The sequence below is a fragment of the Gorilla gorilla genome, chromosome 11 (genome assembly GCF_029281585.2).
Source record: "Gorilla gorilla gorilla isolate KB3781 chromosome 11, NHGRI_mGorGor1-v2.1_pri, whole genome shotgun sequence".
NCBI classification, from domain to species: Eukaryota; Metazoa; Chordata; class Mammalia; order Primates; family Hominidae; genus Gorilla; species Gorilla gorilla.
The window spans coordinates 105,585,690-105,601,875 of record NC_073235.2 but is presented as its reverse complement, the minus strand read 5'-3'; the positions used below and the strand labels follow the sequence as shown (position 1 = coordinate 105,601,875).

The window sequence follows — 16,186 nt, the reverse complement described above, 5'->3', positions numbered from 1 at the left end:
GTATCTGAATTTTAGCTGCTCTGGAAGATGGCTATCTTTTTGATGTGGCTCTTTGAACTTCCTGAAGTGGATTTTCATGTGAACCACAAAATCTACAAGTTGGATCATCATAAACATATCCCCCTAGGTTTGGTGAACATTTTTGGTCATTTTTGTATGATTCAGTAATAGAGACTTGATTTAACTTAAATTGATCAACTCAAGGGAAACTTACCTTGTGTTTGGCGATCCAGATTTAAACTTAATGTCATTGTCTTGTCTAATGTCATAACTATATTTTCTTCTGTGTTCCACTTAATTTTCAATTTTCATATCAGAACAAATTATTTGATAATCTTAGGTACATTTGAAGTCATTGGGTAATTACATGTGATGCAATAGTGACACTAAGTAAACGTCTTTTTAAGACTTTGGAGTTAGACAATTCTGCCCTTTCCAGATGACCTGGGGAAAATTATTTACCACTTTGGACCTCTTCATCTAAAAAAAAATGGGACACGAAATCTCCCATTCCTTACAACCTGCCTACTCCTTTCAAAGGTGAATTAAAAAAGTGAAAAATTCATTCCATTGTGTTGGGAGTTAGGTTTCTATTGGAAGAGAGGGGGAAAAAACCCCATCATATTGGGAGAGTTGGTTAATTGAAAAAATATCTACTTAAACTTATCCTCTGCAACAAAATAATTTCACTATACTAAAAACAACACATAAGAAAGCTATAGGAAATTTTAGATAAATGTTTATCTGCTATCTAGTTGGAGGAGAATTGTTTAAGCACAGAAGTCATCAAAATTAAAAGGCAAACTACAAACCAGGAAAAGTAACAGAGAGTTGATACACTTAATATATAAAACATGTTGCACTTCACACAATAGCCTTGAAGAAAAATAAGATGAACCTAGTATAGTGTGACATGGTAACAAATCTCAGACTAAAGTAGGTGTCCGTAATTAAAACAACAAAACTATGCATTACACTGCTATATAATAAATAATTTGACTTTCCTTTATCTGTGGTTCCTGATAGTGAATCTTGGAATTTCCCAAGTACTAGGAGTGTATTTGTTATTCATGAGCGCCTTGAATCACACCTGAGTATACGCAATGAGATGACACATAGTGGGCCCCTAGATAGCTTCAGGATGGGAGCTGGTCATGCTATAAAGACCAACATCTAATTAGAGGGTTGGGTTGGGGCTTTGAGCCAATGATATCAACTCAGCCTCCTGTCCTCCAGGAAAGACAGGAGGACTGAAGAATGAGTCCAATCATGGGCCAATGATTGAACCAATCATGCCTATGTAATAAAACCCCCTGAAAACTCTGGACATGAAACTCAGTAGATCTTCCTGGTTGGTGAATACATTGATATGAAAAGTGAATAACATGTCCTGATTCTACGAGAGGGCACAGAGGTTCTGCATTCAGGACCCTCAGAGACCTCATCTTACGTATCTGTTCATTTGGTCATTTCTGGTTTGTATCCTTTCTAATAAAACTGTGGTTGTAAGTATAGTACTTTCCTGAGTTCTGTGAGTTGTTCTAGCAAATTATCAAACCTAAAAGGGGATGTGAGAACCTCTCAGATTTGTAGTCAGTTGAAAGTGCAGGTGGAGCTGGGAGTGGTGGCTCATGCCTGTAATCCCAGCACCAGCACTTTGGGAGGCCGGCAGATTACCTGAGATCAGGAGTTGGGAGACCAGCCTGGCCAACATGGTGAAACCCCATCTCTACTAAAAAATACAAAAATTAGCTGGGTGTGGTGGCACATGCCTGTAATCCCAGCACTTTGGGGGGCCAAGGTGAGTGGATTACCTGAGATCAGGAGTTCAAGAGCAGCCTGGCCAACATGGTGAAACCTCATCTCTACTAATAATACAAAAATTAGCCAGGTGTGGTGGTGGGCACCTGTAATCCCAGCTACTCGGGAGGCTGAGGCAGGAGAATTGTTTGAACCTGGGAGGTGGAGGCTGCAGTGAGCCAAGATCATGCCATTGCACACTAGCCTGGGCGACAAGAGTAAAACTGCATCTCAAAAAGAAAAAAAAAACAATTTAAAAGTGGGTGAGCTATGATGCTGGCTGTGGTTAAAAAAAAGAATAAAAAACAAATAAGAAAACAAAAATAAAAGTGGGCAAGGCTGGGCACGATGGCTCATGCCTGTAATCCCAGCACTGTGGGAGGCCAAGGTGGGTGGATTGCTTGAGCCCAGGAGTTTGAGACTAGCCTGGGTAACATGGTGAAACCCCGTCTCTACAAAAAATTAGCCAGGCATGGTGCGCGTGACTGTAATCCTATCTACTAGGGAGGCTGAGGTAGGAGAATTGCTTGAGCCTGGGAGGTGGAGGTTGCAGTGACCTGAGATCACACCACTACACTCCAGCCTGGGTGACAGAGCAAGACCTGGTCTTAAAAAAAAAAAAAAAAAAAAAGTGGGCAAAAGATTCAGACACATCAATAAAGAAGATATAGAGATAGAGATGGCAAATACAACATGAAAAGATGCTCAATAGTGGTTATTAGAGAAATGGAAATTAAAACCACAGTAAGATACTACTACCCACCTATTAAAATCTCTAAAACCTAAAAACTGTTCATAAGAAGTGTTGGCTAGGATATAGAGAACCTGGAACTTTCATACACTGTTGGTGGGAATATAAATTGTTACAACTACTTTGGAAAATCTTTTGGCAGTTTGTTAAAAAGTTAAATATATACCTAACATATGACCCAGGCATTCTACTCCTAGATGTTTACCCAAGAGAAATGAAAGCATAAGTCTGTACAAAGACTTGTACATAGATGTCATGGAAACTTTATTCGTAATAGCCTAGAACTATTAATGTCCATCATCAAAAGAATAAACAAATTGATATATTCATAAAATGCAGTTCTACTCAGCAGCAAATAAATGATTTATTCATAAATGCAACAATATAGACAAATCACAAAATTACTATGCTAAGTGACAAAAGCTAGACCAAAAAAGGTTCATATTATATGATTTCATTTGTAGCAAACTGATCATAAAGAAAGCAGATCAGTGGTCTGGTGATGGTGGGGTGGCAAGGAGGATTAAGTAAGAATGGATCACAAAGAGGTACTATGAAACTTTGAGAGTGATGAATATGTTCATTACCTTGCTTATGGTGATGATTTCATGGCTGTATACATATGACAAAACTTATCAGATTGGGTACTTTAAATATGTACAGTTTATTGTATTTCAATTATACCTCAATAAAGATATTTAAAAATAAAATCCCTCCTGGTACATGATTCACACCCTGTACTCTGGTTTTAGTATTCTTATACCCAAATCACATTACCAAAGGTTTTCCATATTAACCATACAAATTATTTTTCTCAGGAATCACTTTAGCATCCATTAATAAATGTGTTTTTTCTATTCCCAAAGTTTTAAGAATTCAGTCAGCAATGAATACTTGTATTATTCAACAGTAAAATTTATACATAACATGTATGTGGCAAAAATATACTAAGGCTTTGTCCTTATGACTAAGTTAATTAAGTAGAATGACAGATTTTTAGATATTAAAACAGTGTATCATTTAAGATGTTTGATGTCTAAGCCAGCTGATGGAGAAGAACCAATGCAGTATCCCTTCTGGAGAGATTAAGATTTTCAAGGTCCTCAAAAATAGGTACAGAGTGGAATAAAGTTTAAAAAAAAGCCAAGAGGGAAAAAATTAATAATCCCTTCTCTTTTGATCACATACTTTGTCATTACTCCTAAAATATAAAGCTGTACTTGAAAATGTCATGGTGCCAAAATGTCGGGGGGCTGGAGAATTACTTATTACACACATTGTTTTAAAATGTTGATGCTTGGCTGAGTTGCAGGGTATTAAATGCATATATATCTCCCCAAAATGTAATGCTAACAGGAGTTACTTGTAGTTATGCTTAAAACTTTCAGGTTCCAAATTGGACATAAATCTCTGGCCAAAATTCTCGGGTATTCAAGTGTTTATTCAGCATCTTCAAGATGAACAAAATTGCCACTATCTCTAAGAAAAATATAAAAAGAAAACTAACAAGTATAAAAACAAAGCAGGATTTTTAATGAAAAAAATACATGATAACAAGGACACTATACATCAAGTTGCTATATATATATATATATATATATATATATGCACAGACATTTTTTAAACCTCTTTTTTTAAACCTGGTACAAGTTAAACAACATCTTTCTCATACCCACATGATTAAGTATGTATTCTGACAGGATATAAAGAAGATGAAACACAAGCTGGTGGGTCTCAGAATTAGAAACTCTAATGCAGGACCAGATCCCAAAAGCTATGTTTTCTATCACTTTTGTGACATTTAGGAAACATTTACTTTGCATAAAATATAAAAGCTTTTCCTTTTAATTATACTAACTGTTTGTACAGAAAATCACTATTGAGGGAAAGGTCCACCATGGCTGTATTTATCTATAGTTCACTGTAGTATATATAAAGTTCACTTGGAAGTTGGAAATGTGGAAACTATAATGAATAAACAAGCTGAGCTGTAATTGTGAATTTTTTACTGCTAATTTAGAATGTCCAACTCACTCCTACAGATATTACAACTTACAATACATGACACACACAAAAAACATGTCAAACTTTGCTGTAGAGCTGTTAGAGAAAGCCAATATAGATACTGAAAATTTTAGAAGCTTGTATTTAATACCCTATACATTTCAAAATAATTAAACATTTTAAATATGTAAACATAGTTTTCAAAAAGTGATGCTGAGCACCTTTAAACACAATACTGATACACTGTGACTAAACATGCATTTAGATGACAATGAATTTTTAAAATCTAATTTAGAAACCATTTTTAAAGAGCTACTCATTGAAATACTTACATGAAAATATTGATAGCTCCAGTTTCTACCTAAAAACCAAAAGAGTATATAATTAGGGATTTAAACTTTTCTTCATGCTCTTGGTTTTTGTGGGGTTTTGTTTTTTTTGGTTTGTTTGTGGGAAAGTTGCTCTGTAACTTTCTGATTAAAAAACAGTATCAGAAGAGACATTCACACAGAATCAAGTGAGAAAAATATTATTTTTCTAACTATACCAAAGTCTGAGTCCTCTGACACATCTCATCCTCACAGGTAACTGACTAGAGTTTGTATATTAACAAGCATTTCTCCTTCGCAAATCAACATCAAAAAAGAAAGGAATGATCTCCAAAAGAATGTAGTTCAATTGGTGAAATAGCTAATAATAAACCATTACCACTATTACCACTATTGAGAGGTAAAGATTTATTATTTAGAATCTTGAAAGAAAAGGATTCCATAAAAACTAGAAATAACAAATGAAAAGAATATTACCTATAGTGCAACACTAAACTATAAATTAATTTGGACTTATTCCTTTTATGTACACACAGACTAAGAGAAATCTGGATTTGAGGTAATTAAGAGCTGTGTTTAACTTAGTGTAACATAATCAAATTTGGCAACCTGCCTGTATAAAATGCCACCATCAAATGTTTTAAATTCATAGGAAAAAGTAAAGTAATTTTTATTAAAAATCATACATATAACTAAATATTAGCTTTGCATTAAAAAGGGTATAAATAATAAACTTTATATTAAATAAAATATAAATCTAAAGAGCAAGGAATATTAGAATTCCACCTACCTCTACTATAACAGTACTTTATATTTAGATACATGTCATGTACCTGAAACAAAGTCAATTAAGAATGGGAGGCTGGACTTAGAAAAGCCAAAAGTGACTCATATTCATGTAAAGTATTAAGGTTAAATTTGATATTATATTGTGCATGTTTTGAATATTAAACATTGATATCCATTTAAAATCTTTATTTTTAAAATATAAAATATACCCACAAATGGTCTCTGGAGAAACAAAAGCCTTTAGGTTAATTTCCTGACAATTATAGTTGATATTTCTAGTTTACCAATCTTTTTTTTTTTTTGAGATGGAGTTTTTCTCTTGTCACTCAGGCTGGAGTGCAATGGCGCGATCTCGGCTCATTGCAACCTCCGCCTCCAGTGTTCAAGCGATTCTCCTGCCTTAGCCTCCCAAGTAGCTGGGATTACAGGTGCCCACCACCACACCCAGCTAATTTTTGTATTTTTAGTAGAAACAGGGTTTCACCACGTTGGCCAGGCTGGTCTCGAACTCATGACCTCAGGTTATCTACCCACCTCGGCCTCCCAAAGTGTTGTGATTACAGGTGTGAGCCACCATGTCCAGCCTAGTACCAATCTTTAGACAACAGATGCTTATAATGAATATACTGCTTAGTAGTAATTTGGTATTTGAAGTTAATATACTTACTTAACAAAAAAATCCCAGATCAGATGTTTTAAAGTTTTAAATATAAACTAAATTTTAAACTATAAATACTTACCTTAAAATACTAGAAATCCTAATATCATCAATTCAGTAAGAGCTCTGGCATGGAAAAATGTAACTACAAATCAAATTATTTTTTAACCAGTGCTGGATCTTCATTACAAAATAAGGGGGAAAAAATCCTCTGCTGTCATCAAAAAGTTTTCCAAATTATCTGTAAACACCAAGGAATTCTATTATTCTTTTTCAATTCTCTTAATTTCTACATCTTTCTGCCTATAGTGTTTTACTTCCAATATAGCACAAATCCATGCTACATATGTTGATTTCTGTTGCTTATCTGATTAATTCAAGTAAAAATTCTCAGTACTTACCAAGACACTTTAAATTTCTATTAGATAACCATTAGTATACTATTGGTTTGTAGTTAAAAGTACAAGAATTAGAAGGGAAGAGGCTAAAATGCAACTGCACAGTTTCCACAGATGTAGCTGCTGGACTTTGTGTTATGATGTAAAATCTAATACTTCATCTTTCTTAATGAGATAGATTATAAACATTTTCTTACCTGTCTGGCAATTAACAATTTCTTCACAACTTTAAAGAGAGAACAAGTTCTTTCAGAACTTAAAAAAAAATTCATGATATACATACACACATACAAACATACATTCACACAATGTTTTTTGTTGCTGTTGTTCTTTTCTGTTTTGTAATAACCAAAATTGAATATTTCCAAGGATAAGTTAAGTAAACTATTTGTGTTCAGACTATATTACTGTGGATAAATTCAGAACAGCTTTTGAAATACTGGCCTTATTAGATAATCAAAGAGCATAAAAATTATACAAAATAAGAGTAAAACATCTCTTAAGGAAGGTAAAAATATGGAACTGGCAACAAATATATCAGTTTTAAATAAAAGCTTCTCATCAAACTGGTCTTCAGTCCAATTATCTCAATGCCACGCTTTGACTATATTCACCTTCTTTTCTAAGACATCAGAAGTCACCAGAGTTGTAAATTCTGAAAAGCTTCAATAATTTATGTAGCAGATAATTTCTTATAGTCCACAATTTTTTTTGCTTCCATAGACAATGCTGGTTCTTTGGGTTCTTGCTTAACTTGGCTCACAGAAATGGTACTTTCTGGATTTTCTTCAACTTTAAAAACAAACAGAAAAATCCTAAAAGTTAATCTATTTCATGACACTGGAAGAGAGGGGAAAAATATTTTATATTCTAAAAATAACTTCTGTGAAAACTTTTGTTCTTCAAAGCAAACTGCAAATCTTTTCCCACAAAAGTGCCAAATCCAGAACAATTTCTGTGCAAAGAAGTAACAGATAAAGTAGGAGTTAACAGAGTTTACTTCTATGTTGACAGAGATTAGTAATAAAGTGAAGGTAAGAAGGTCTTGGGCTAAACCTAAATGCCCAAGTCTCACTAGTTCCCTTTCAACTCAACATTTATTTTGTAATTCCAAATCTTCCTTTTGGCCAGGTGCAGTGGCTCACTGCGTGAGGAGTGGGAGGCTGAGGTGGGAGGATTGCTTGAGCCCAGGAGTTCAAGCCCAGCCTGGGCAACAGGCTGGTTTAAAAAAAAAAAAATTAAAGAATTTGCCCAGTATGGTGGCATGTGCCTGTGGTCCCAGCTACTTGGGAAGCTGAGGTGGGAAGATCGCTTGAACCAAGGAGGTCAAGGCTGCAGTGACCTGTGATTGCATCATTGCACTCCAGCCTGGGTGACACAATGAGATTCTGTCTCAAAACAACAAAAAACCAAAAATGAAAATTTTCCTTTTAACCTTTATATATGCCTACTTCTTTCATTTTTCTTTGTATATGTGTGCATACATCAATTCTTCCATAATAACCTTTGCATGAAAATATTTTTCCTTGTTTAATTTTTTCCTATTTTTTCATGTACTCTAAAATGACCTTCCTGGTTTCACATTACCACAGATTTTCCATGGAAAACAGGTAATTAGGGAATAAGTAATTTCTATGGTACTAAATAATTAGAAATAAGAAGAAGAAAATTTAAGGTTAAAAGTTCTGAAACCCAGGGTAATGAAATCTCCTCCTTCTCTCTCATAATTTTGCTTCATTTACATAATATCATAGACCCACTGGGTAGAAATAATAGTTTTATCTATAGTATAATATAGTGATGATAATCCACAAAGGTTACAACAATAACATCATAAATTGATTTCAACTTACTAAGAGCTGAGTGGTTGTCTATAATCTGTATTGGAATAGTCTGCACATCTCCCAACAGAATCCGATGAACAGTTCCTTCCAGATTCCCTGTATCCTCAACATCTCCAACTTCTACCAGCTCGTCCATTGCAACTAGATTTTGATCTGGTTCTGGAAGGTTACCCATGGTGGAGGCAGTACTATTGTTTTGGGTTAAGCATGTATCTCTTTGAAGGCTATGACTTTGACCAAGCAGTAGAGAATTATTATTCATTACAGCACTTCCTATTGTATCCAGAAGTCCTGAAGGACTAGAGGACGGCTGGTTATTTACTGATACCACAGCTGGTGATTCATCAGGAGAGGTGAACCTTGATTGTAACTGCAAACCCTTTTAAACCAAAAAGAGTACATCAAAATGTTTGAATTTCCTATGTATGATATTCTCATAGGATATACGATACTTTTGACAAAAAATCCGAACAAATAAAAAGAGTATGGTTAAAAATAATTATTAAATGAAGAAAGAAACAAGAATCAAGGGAAAAGTAGTACAACTAAATTTACTGCATTCATAGTCAACCTTAAACTTTTAAAAAACATACTGTTTGAATTATCTTAAATCAAGAAACAAAAAGATCAGGAAATTAACAATGAAAACATATTTGATCATTATTATAATTCTGTAACAATTCTCTAAAATCCCTAGGAGAAGAAGAGGTAAATGGAGGAATAAAGAGAAGGACCTCAAATTTGGATATTTTACTGGATACCTACCTGTAGTTGTGTAAATATTTTGGGCTGAAATGAGGAGAGTGAGGAGAGCAAGTGGGTTGGCTCAGGAGACAAAGAACCCCTGGTCTGATTTGTTTCCACTTTGGTGGTAATTGATTCTCCTGGTGAATTTCCTAAATTATATTAAAGAAACTATTAAAACAAAATAATTTTTATGGCTTCTATGAAGTCATAAAAATACTTTATTACAACCCTTTCTATCAGAACTAAAATAGGAAACAATTTCAAAGTTTTGCAAAGGACTTCAATAAGTCATCTAGCCCAAGGGTCCCTGACCCTACCGGTCTGTGCCTTGTTAGGAACTGGGCTGCACAGCAGGAGGTGAGCATGGGGCAAGCAAGCCTTACTGCATGAGCAAGCCTTACCGCGTGAGCTCTACCTCGTGTTAGATCAGCAGAAGCATTAGATTCTTGGATCTAAGTTGCACACTCTTTATGAGAATCTAATGCCTGATGATCTGAGGTGGAACAGTTTAATCCCAAAACCATCCCCCCAACTCTCCACCCTGGGTCTGTGGAAAAATTGTGTTCCACAAAACCGGTCCTTGATGCCAAAAAGGCTGGGGACTGCTGATGTAGCCCACTATTTGCAGAACCCGGCAGATAAGAATCTCTAAGGGATGTTTAAGAAAACATAGATTCCTAGGTTTAACCTCCATTAATTTTAATTCGGTAGATCTAGAATGGGATTGTCCCTCCATATCCATGGAAGACTGGTTCCAGGACCTCCATCAGAAATAAAAATCTGCAGATGCTCAGTTCCTGATATAAAATGGCATAGTATTTGCATAAAATCTAAGCATATCCTCCCACAAACTTTAAATCCTCTCTGGATTACCTATAATACACAATACAATGTAGAAGTCTTCCAATATACTTTAAATCATCTCTAGATTATAATAGGGAAAAAATATGTACATGTTTGGTATACATCCAATTAAAAATATATTTTTGGTCAGCAGTTTGTTGAAGCCATGGATACAGAACCCATACATACAGAGGCACAACTATATATATATATATATATATTTTACCTTGAAAGACGCTATATCTGTAACTCGAATCTAGTGTGTTCTCTGTACTATAATGCTGGACTATACTAAACTTCTCTAGAAGTGTGAAATCTAAGGAGCTTCTCAACACCAAACTTAATTCACCTTTTGTAGCCCTAGTAACTAGGACAATACCTGGAAGAATTGGTCTTTAATGATAACAGCATTAAATTTATTTCAATAACTCATTTTGGTATAAATGAATAAAAATAAAAACTCTGTTTTCTTAGTATCTCAAATTTAAACTAATTGTAGGGAATTTGAATCATTCTCATGTAATTCTTATATGTTAACCCAAATATATTCATCTCTTTAAGTCAGTGAAGAACTAATTATCGGCCAGGCGAAGTGGCTCACGCTTGTAATCTCAGCACTTTAGGAGGCCAGAGCAGATGGATAACTTGAGACCAGGAGTTTGAGACCAGCCTGGGCAACATGGTGAAACCTTGCCTCTAGTAAACATACACAAATTAGCCGGGCGTGGTGGCATGTGCCTGTAGTCCCAGCTACTTGGGGGGCTAAGGTGGGAGGATCACTGGAGCCCAGGAGGCAGAGGGTACAATGAGCCAAGATCGTCCCACTGCACTCAACCATGGGTGACAGAGTGAAACCCTGTCTCAAAACAGAAAGAGAAAACCTAATTATCAATGAACATTTATTGCTTCCAAAATACAACTGACTGATTTTAAAATGGCCATAGTATCAGAGAAGAATGGATTTAAGCACTGGCTTTCTGTGTCACCTTCAATACGCTATATAACTCAGTTTCTTTTTTTTTTGAGACAGTCTTGCTCTGTTGCCCAGGCTGGAGTGCAGTGACGCAATCTCGGCTCATTGCAACCTCTGCCTCCCAGGTTCAAGTGATTCTCCTGCCTCAGCCTCCTGAGTAGCTGGGACTACAGGTGTGTGACACCACGCCCAGCTAATTTTTGTATTTTTAGTAGAGACAGGGTTTCACCATGTTGTCCAGGCTAGTCTCGAACTTCTGACCTCAGGTGATCCACCTGCCTTGGCCTCCCAAAGTGCTGGGATTACAGGCGTTGAGTCACTGCACCCATCCTATAACTTAGTTTCTAAACTTCAGCTTCCTCATCTGTAAAATCAGCTTAAGAGTCCTTTCTCAATGGACCACTGAGAGGACTAAACAGCACTCATGCATTTCTTGGCTTCTTCGTTATTAATGTCCTTTTACTTCACTACTGTAGTCACCCACCACTATCATCATACTCTGGATGATCCTACCTCTAAAATCTCAAGTTCAAACATCTCATTCTCTGATCACAACCTCTTATTCTTATTTTTAGATTTTTATTCTTTTTTTGAGATGGAGTCTTGCTCTGTCATCCAGGCTGGAGTGCAGTGGCATGATCTCAGCTCACTGCAACCTCTGCCTCCCAGGTTCAAGCGATTCTCCTGCCTCAGCCTCCTGAGTAGCTGGGATTACAGGCATGTGCCACCATGCCCAGCTAGTTTTTGTATTTTTAGCAGAGACCAGGTTTCACCATGCTGGCCAGGCTGGTCTCAAACTCCTGACCTCAAATGATCCGCCTACCTTGGCCTCCCAAAGTGCTGGGATTACAGGTGTGAGCCAACGTGCCCAGCTACAACCGCTTATTCTTCCAGAGATTTTGCTCACGTATCTCACTACAATTGTTCTTCAACCTCATGTGAACCTCCAGTCAATTAATCCCTCAGTTTTCTTCAGATCCATCAACCTCTTTCTTAATAAAATTCTTCCCCTATCCAGCTTACAGTCCTAGGTCTATAAAATTTCAATCACTCTTTTACAAGTACCTAAACTCTCTTGCCTCTCTGTCCTTTGGTCATATCCCTCCAGTAAAACCCTAACTCTGCATAAAAAATGGCTTTCCTGCACCAATACATGGGAAGCTGAGTGCCACTGAAAAAGAAACTCACTAATTCTACTAATACCAATTCACTATTAACTTTGATTGGACCTTCACCTGTATCTGGCAATGTTTCACTCTCTATTCAGGATAATTTCTAATTTGCATTTCCCTCAAATCCATGCCACCCTTCTTGAAACCTTTCCTTATCCTTAGCACTCTTACAGAGAAAAGGAAAGCCAACAGAAGTTTCTTCAACTTCCCATCACCATCTTCATCTATCTTTTCAGTTCTCTATTCTTAAAATACGTTCCCTCAACCCCATTTGCCATTGCAAAATTCCTGAAAAAGTGGTACACTTTTTAAGGAGTCCCTACTCCTTCCTCATCTCCCATTCACTCTTCAATCACCCCAATATGGCTTCCTCCCAATCCACGCCACTGAAATGGCTCAGATACTCAACTTTACAAATGTAGTAAGTCCTTTATTCTCTCTCCTGTCCTACCGATGCTCTATTCTTTTGCCAGTGTTGCTGAGCTCAGTAAATGCTATCAGTCAGATGCTCATTATAGAAATTCAGAGGTTTGGCCGGGTACAGTGGCTCACGCCTGTAATCCCAGCACTTTGGGAGGCCAAGGTGGGTGGATCACCTGAGGTCAGGAGTTTGAGATCAGATTGGCCAGCATGCCAAAACCCTGTCTCTACTAAAAATACAAAAATTAGCCAGGTATGGTGGTGTGCACCTGTGATCCCAGCTACTCGGGAGGCTGAGGCTGGAGAACCACTTGAACCTGGGAGGCTGAGGTTTCAGTGAGCCGAGAACGCACCACTGCACTCCAGTCTGGGTGACAGAGTGAGACCGTCTCAAAAACAAAAAAAGAAATTCAGAGGTTTAACTTTATATAGGGGGTGAAGTTATGAATGTACTTAAAAGAGATTACAATTTGAGTACTAAGAGGAGTTTGCCATGCATAAGAAAAAAGACATTTCCAGAACAGAGAAGAAATGTAAGAGGGTGGAAATAAGTTTGGAATATTGAAAGGGCCCAGCAGTAAGAACACATGAGAAAAAGCAACCATAAAAAATGGACCATAGTTTCCAGATCAGGGCATCTTAGGGTTATTACTACTGGAATTAGCCAGACTTATAGTGAATTAGCTACAGTTAACTGTGCTAGTTATCAGCTTCAAAATGTCAGTCATAAAAAAGCATTAAAAACAAAGTATAAGAGGAAATTAAAATAGTAGGAAGTATGTTGATAAACCATAACATAGCTGCTCCTACGTCTTTGGATCCTGGTTTCCTTATCTATAAAATTTGATTAGATGAGATAGTATCTTAAATTCCTCCCAGTTAAACACCATTTGAATTTATATTTTAAAGGTATTCAAGAAAACCTACCTTCTGCAAATGTAACTGTCACGGTCTCTTTGAGAATATTCCCACTGTCTGTAGTCCATTGAAGCTGAAATGGGAACATTTATTTCAGTAAAAATAAAGCTCTTATATTGAAAAATATCTTAAGACGTCATTACGACTGTCATATTTTATTCACAGTATGTGATTTATTCTGCAACTACTCTCTTCACTTGTTCATATTCTTCAAGCACAAGTATACTTTACTATACAAATACATTAAATTCCTGAGTTCAGATAGCAAGGATTTAGACAACAGTGTAGATGACAAGGACTACTTCTAACATTTAGATAGTTATTAATTAAGAGTTATTGGGCTGGGTACAGTGGGTCACGCCTGTAAGGCTTGGGAAGCCAAGGCTGGAGAGGTGCTTGAGGCCAGGAGTTTGAGACCAGCCTGGGCAACAAAGTGAGACTCAGTCTCTACAAAAACTTAAAAAATTAGCTGGGTGTAATGGCTGGTGCCTGTAGTCCCAGCTGCCAGGAGGCTAAGGTGGGAGGACTGCTTGAGTCTTGGAGGTCGTGGCTGCAGTGAGCCATGATTGTGTGAATGCACTCTGGCTGGGTGACAGTGAAACTCTATCTCAAAAAAAAAAAAAAAAAAAAGACAAAGAGTTATGGATTGTAAGAAATAGTTTTGGCTTTTAAAATATCCATATTTTTTCAGATACTGCATTTGGATAACAAGTTAGGAAAGCAAAAGATACTACATCTCAGATTTTAATGGCATAATCACTGGCTGTATTGTAATTAGTTGTTTCTGGGTAATTAATCTCTTCAGAGTAGGCAAAATTTTCACAGAGATGAGTAATATTCAGGGAGAAACTACCATATCAAACTATGAGTTAAGGTCGGGTGTGGTGGCTCACGCCTGTAATCCCAACACTCTGGGAGGCCAAGGAGGGCAGATCACGTGAGGTCAGGAGTTTGAGACCAGCCTGGCCAACATGGTGAAACCCGTCTCTAATAAAAACAAAAAAATTAGCCAGGCATGGTGGCTGAAACCTGTAATCCCAGCTACTTGGGAGGCTGAGGCAGGAGAATCGCTTGAACCTGGGAGATGGAGGTTGCACTGAGCCAGGATCATGCCACGGCAATCCAGCCTGAGCAAGAGAGAGAGAGACTGTCTCAAAAAAAAAAAAAGTATGAGTTAAACTGATATCCACAGATGGCATATGGAACCAACATTATCACTTTGGGCAATCAAGTATGAAGAACTGTATGTATGTATGGATGGATGGATGGATGGATGGATAGATGGATATATATTTATTTATTGAGATGGAGTTTTGCTGTTGTCACCCAGGCTGGAGTGCAACGGCATGATCATGGCTCACTGCAACCTCCGCCTCCCGGATTCAAGTGATTCTCCTGCCTCAGGCTGCCAAGTAGGCACCTGCCACCGCGCCTGGCTAATTTTTGTATTTTTGGTAGAAATGGGGTTTCACTGTGTTGGCCAGGCTGGTCTCGAACTCCTGATCTCAGGTGATCCACCTGCCTCAGCCTCCTAAAGTGCTAGGATTATAGGCATGAGCCAACGCGCCCAGCCCAAACAACTGTATTTAAATTTGCCCATTTATTAAAAAAAGGGAGGGGAAATATATACAATAGTACTCAATAAATGTCTGTTAAATGAGTAAGAATAATTTTTACAGAGAAAATACATGTTGATTTTAAAATAAAGATTAGTGGTTTTTTGTTGTTGTTTTTCAGATGAAGTCTCACTCAGTCTCCCAGGCTGGAGTGCAGTGGTGCTATCTCAGCTCACTGCAACCTCCGCCTCCCAGGTTCAAGCGATTCCTACCTCACCCTCCCAAGTAGCTGGGATTACAGGCGCACGCCACCACACCCAGCTAATTTTTTTTTTCTTTTTTTAGACAGAGTCTCGCTCTGTTGCCCAGGCTGGAGTGCAGTGGTGCGATCTCGGCTCACTGCAAGCTCTGCCTCCCGGGTTCACACCATTCTCCTGCCTCAGCCTCCAGAGTAGCTGGGACTACACGCATCTGCCACCATGCCCGGCTAATTTTTTGTATTCTTAGTAGAGATGTGTTAGCCAGGATGGTCTTGATGTTCTGACCTTGTGATCTGCCCACCTCAGCCTCCCAAAGTGCTGGGATTACAGGCATGAGCCACTGAGCCCGGCCACACCCAGCTATTTTTTGTATTTTTAGTAGAGATGGGGTTTTGCCATGTTGGTCAGGCTGGTCTCGAACTCCTGACCTCAGGTGATCCGCCCGCCTCGGCCTCCCACAGTGCTGGGATTACAGGCACAAGCCACTGTGCCTGGCCAGTGTTTTTATTATGGAGTTGGGAATTCACTGATTTTTCTTCTTGTGAAAGTAATAAAAAACTTTTAGTCATTTTCTAAACATTGAGTATTTACATTTTAAGAAAAAGATGCTATATATATATATTTTTTGAGATGGAGTCTCGCTGAGTCTCCCAGGCTGGAGTACAGTGGTGCAGTCTCAGCTCACTGCAAGCTCTGCCTCCTGAGTTCAAGTGATTCTCCCAGG

The 16,186-nt window shown here is 37.6% G+C and overlaps 1 protein-coding gene across 13 annotated transcripts in view; it reads right to left on the bottom strand.

Annotated features, from left to right (window-relative positions):
- Nucleotides 1–16,186, bottom strand: part of CARF (calcium responsive transcription factor) — an 87,077-nt gene that overhangs the window by 7,666 nt on the left and 63,225 nt on the right. For 8 of the 13 annotated variants that reach the window (XM_031008629.3, XM_063695104.1, XM_063695106.1 and 5 more), the window contains 4 exons: nt 13,656–13,719; nt 9,339–9,469; nt 8,583–8,952; nt 4,064–7,521 (listed from right to left, as the gene is read on the bottom strand). In XM_031008629.3, coding sequence (XP_030864489.1) covers nt 7,403–7,521; nt 8,583–8,952; nt 9,339–9,469; nt 13,656–13,719 — 684 coding nt within the window. In that variant the 3' untranslated portion in view covers nt 4,064–7,402. Of the gene's footprint in view, nt 1–2,776; nt 4,031–4,063; nt 7,522–8,582; nt 8,953–9,338; nt 9,470–13,655; nt 13,720–16,186 lie in introns of those variants that run through there. The other 5 variants (XM_063695109.1, XM_063695108.1, XR_010129678.1 and 2 more) reach the window with 4 other exon arrangements.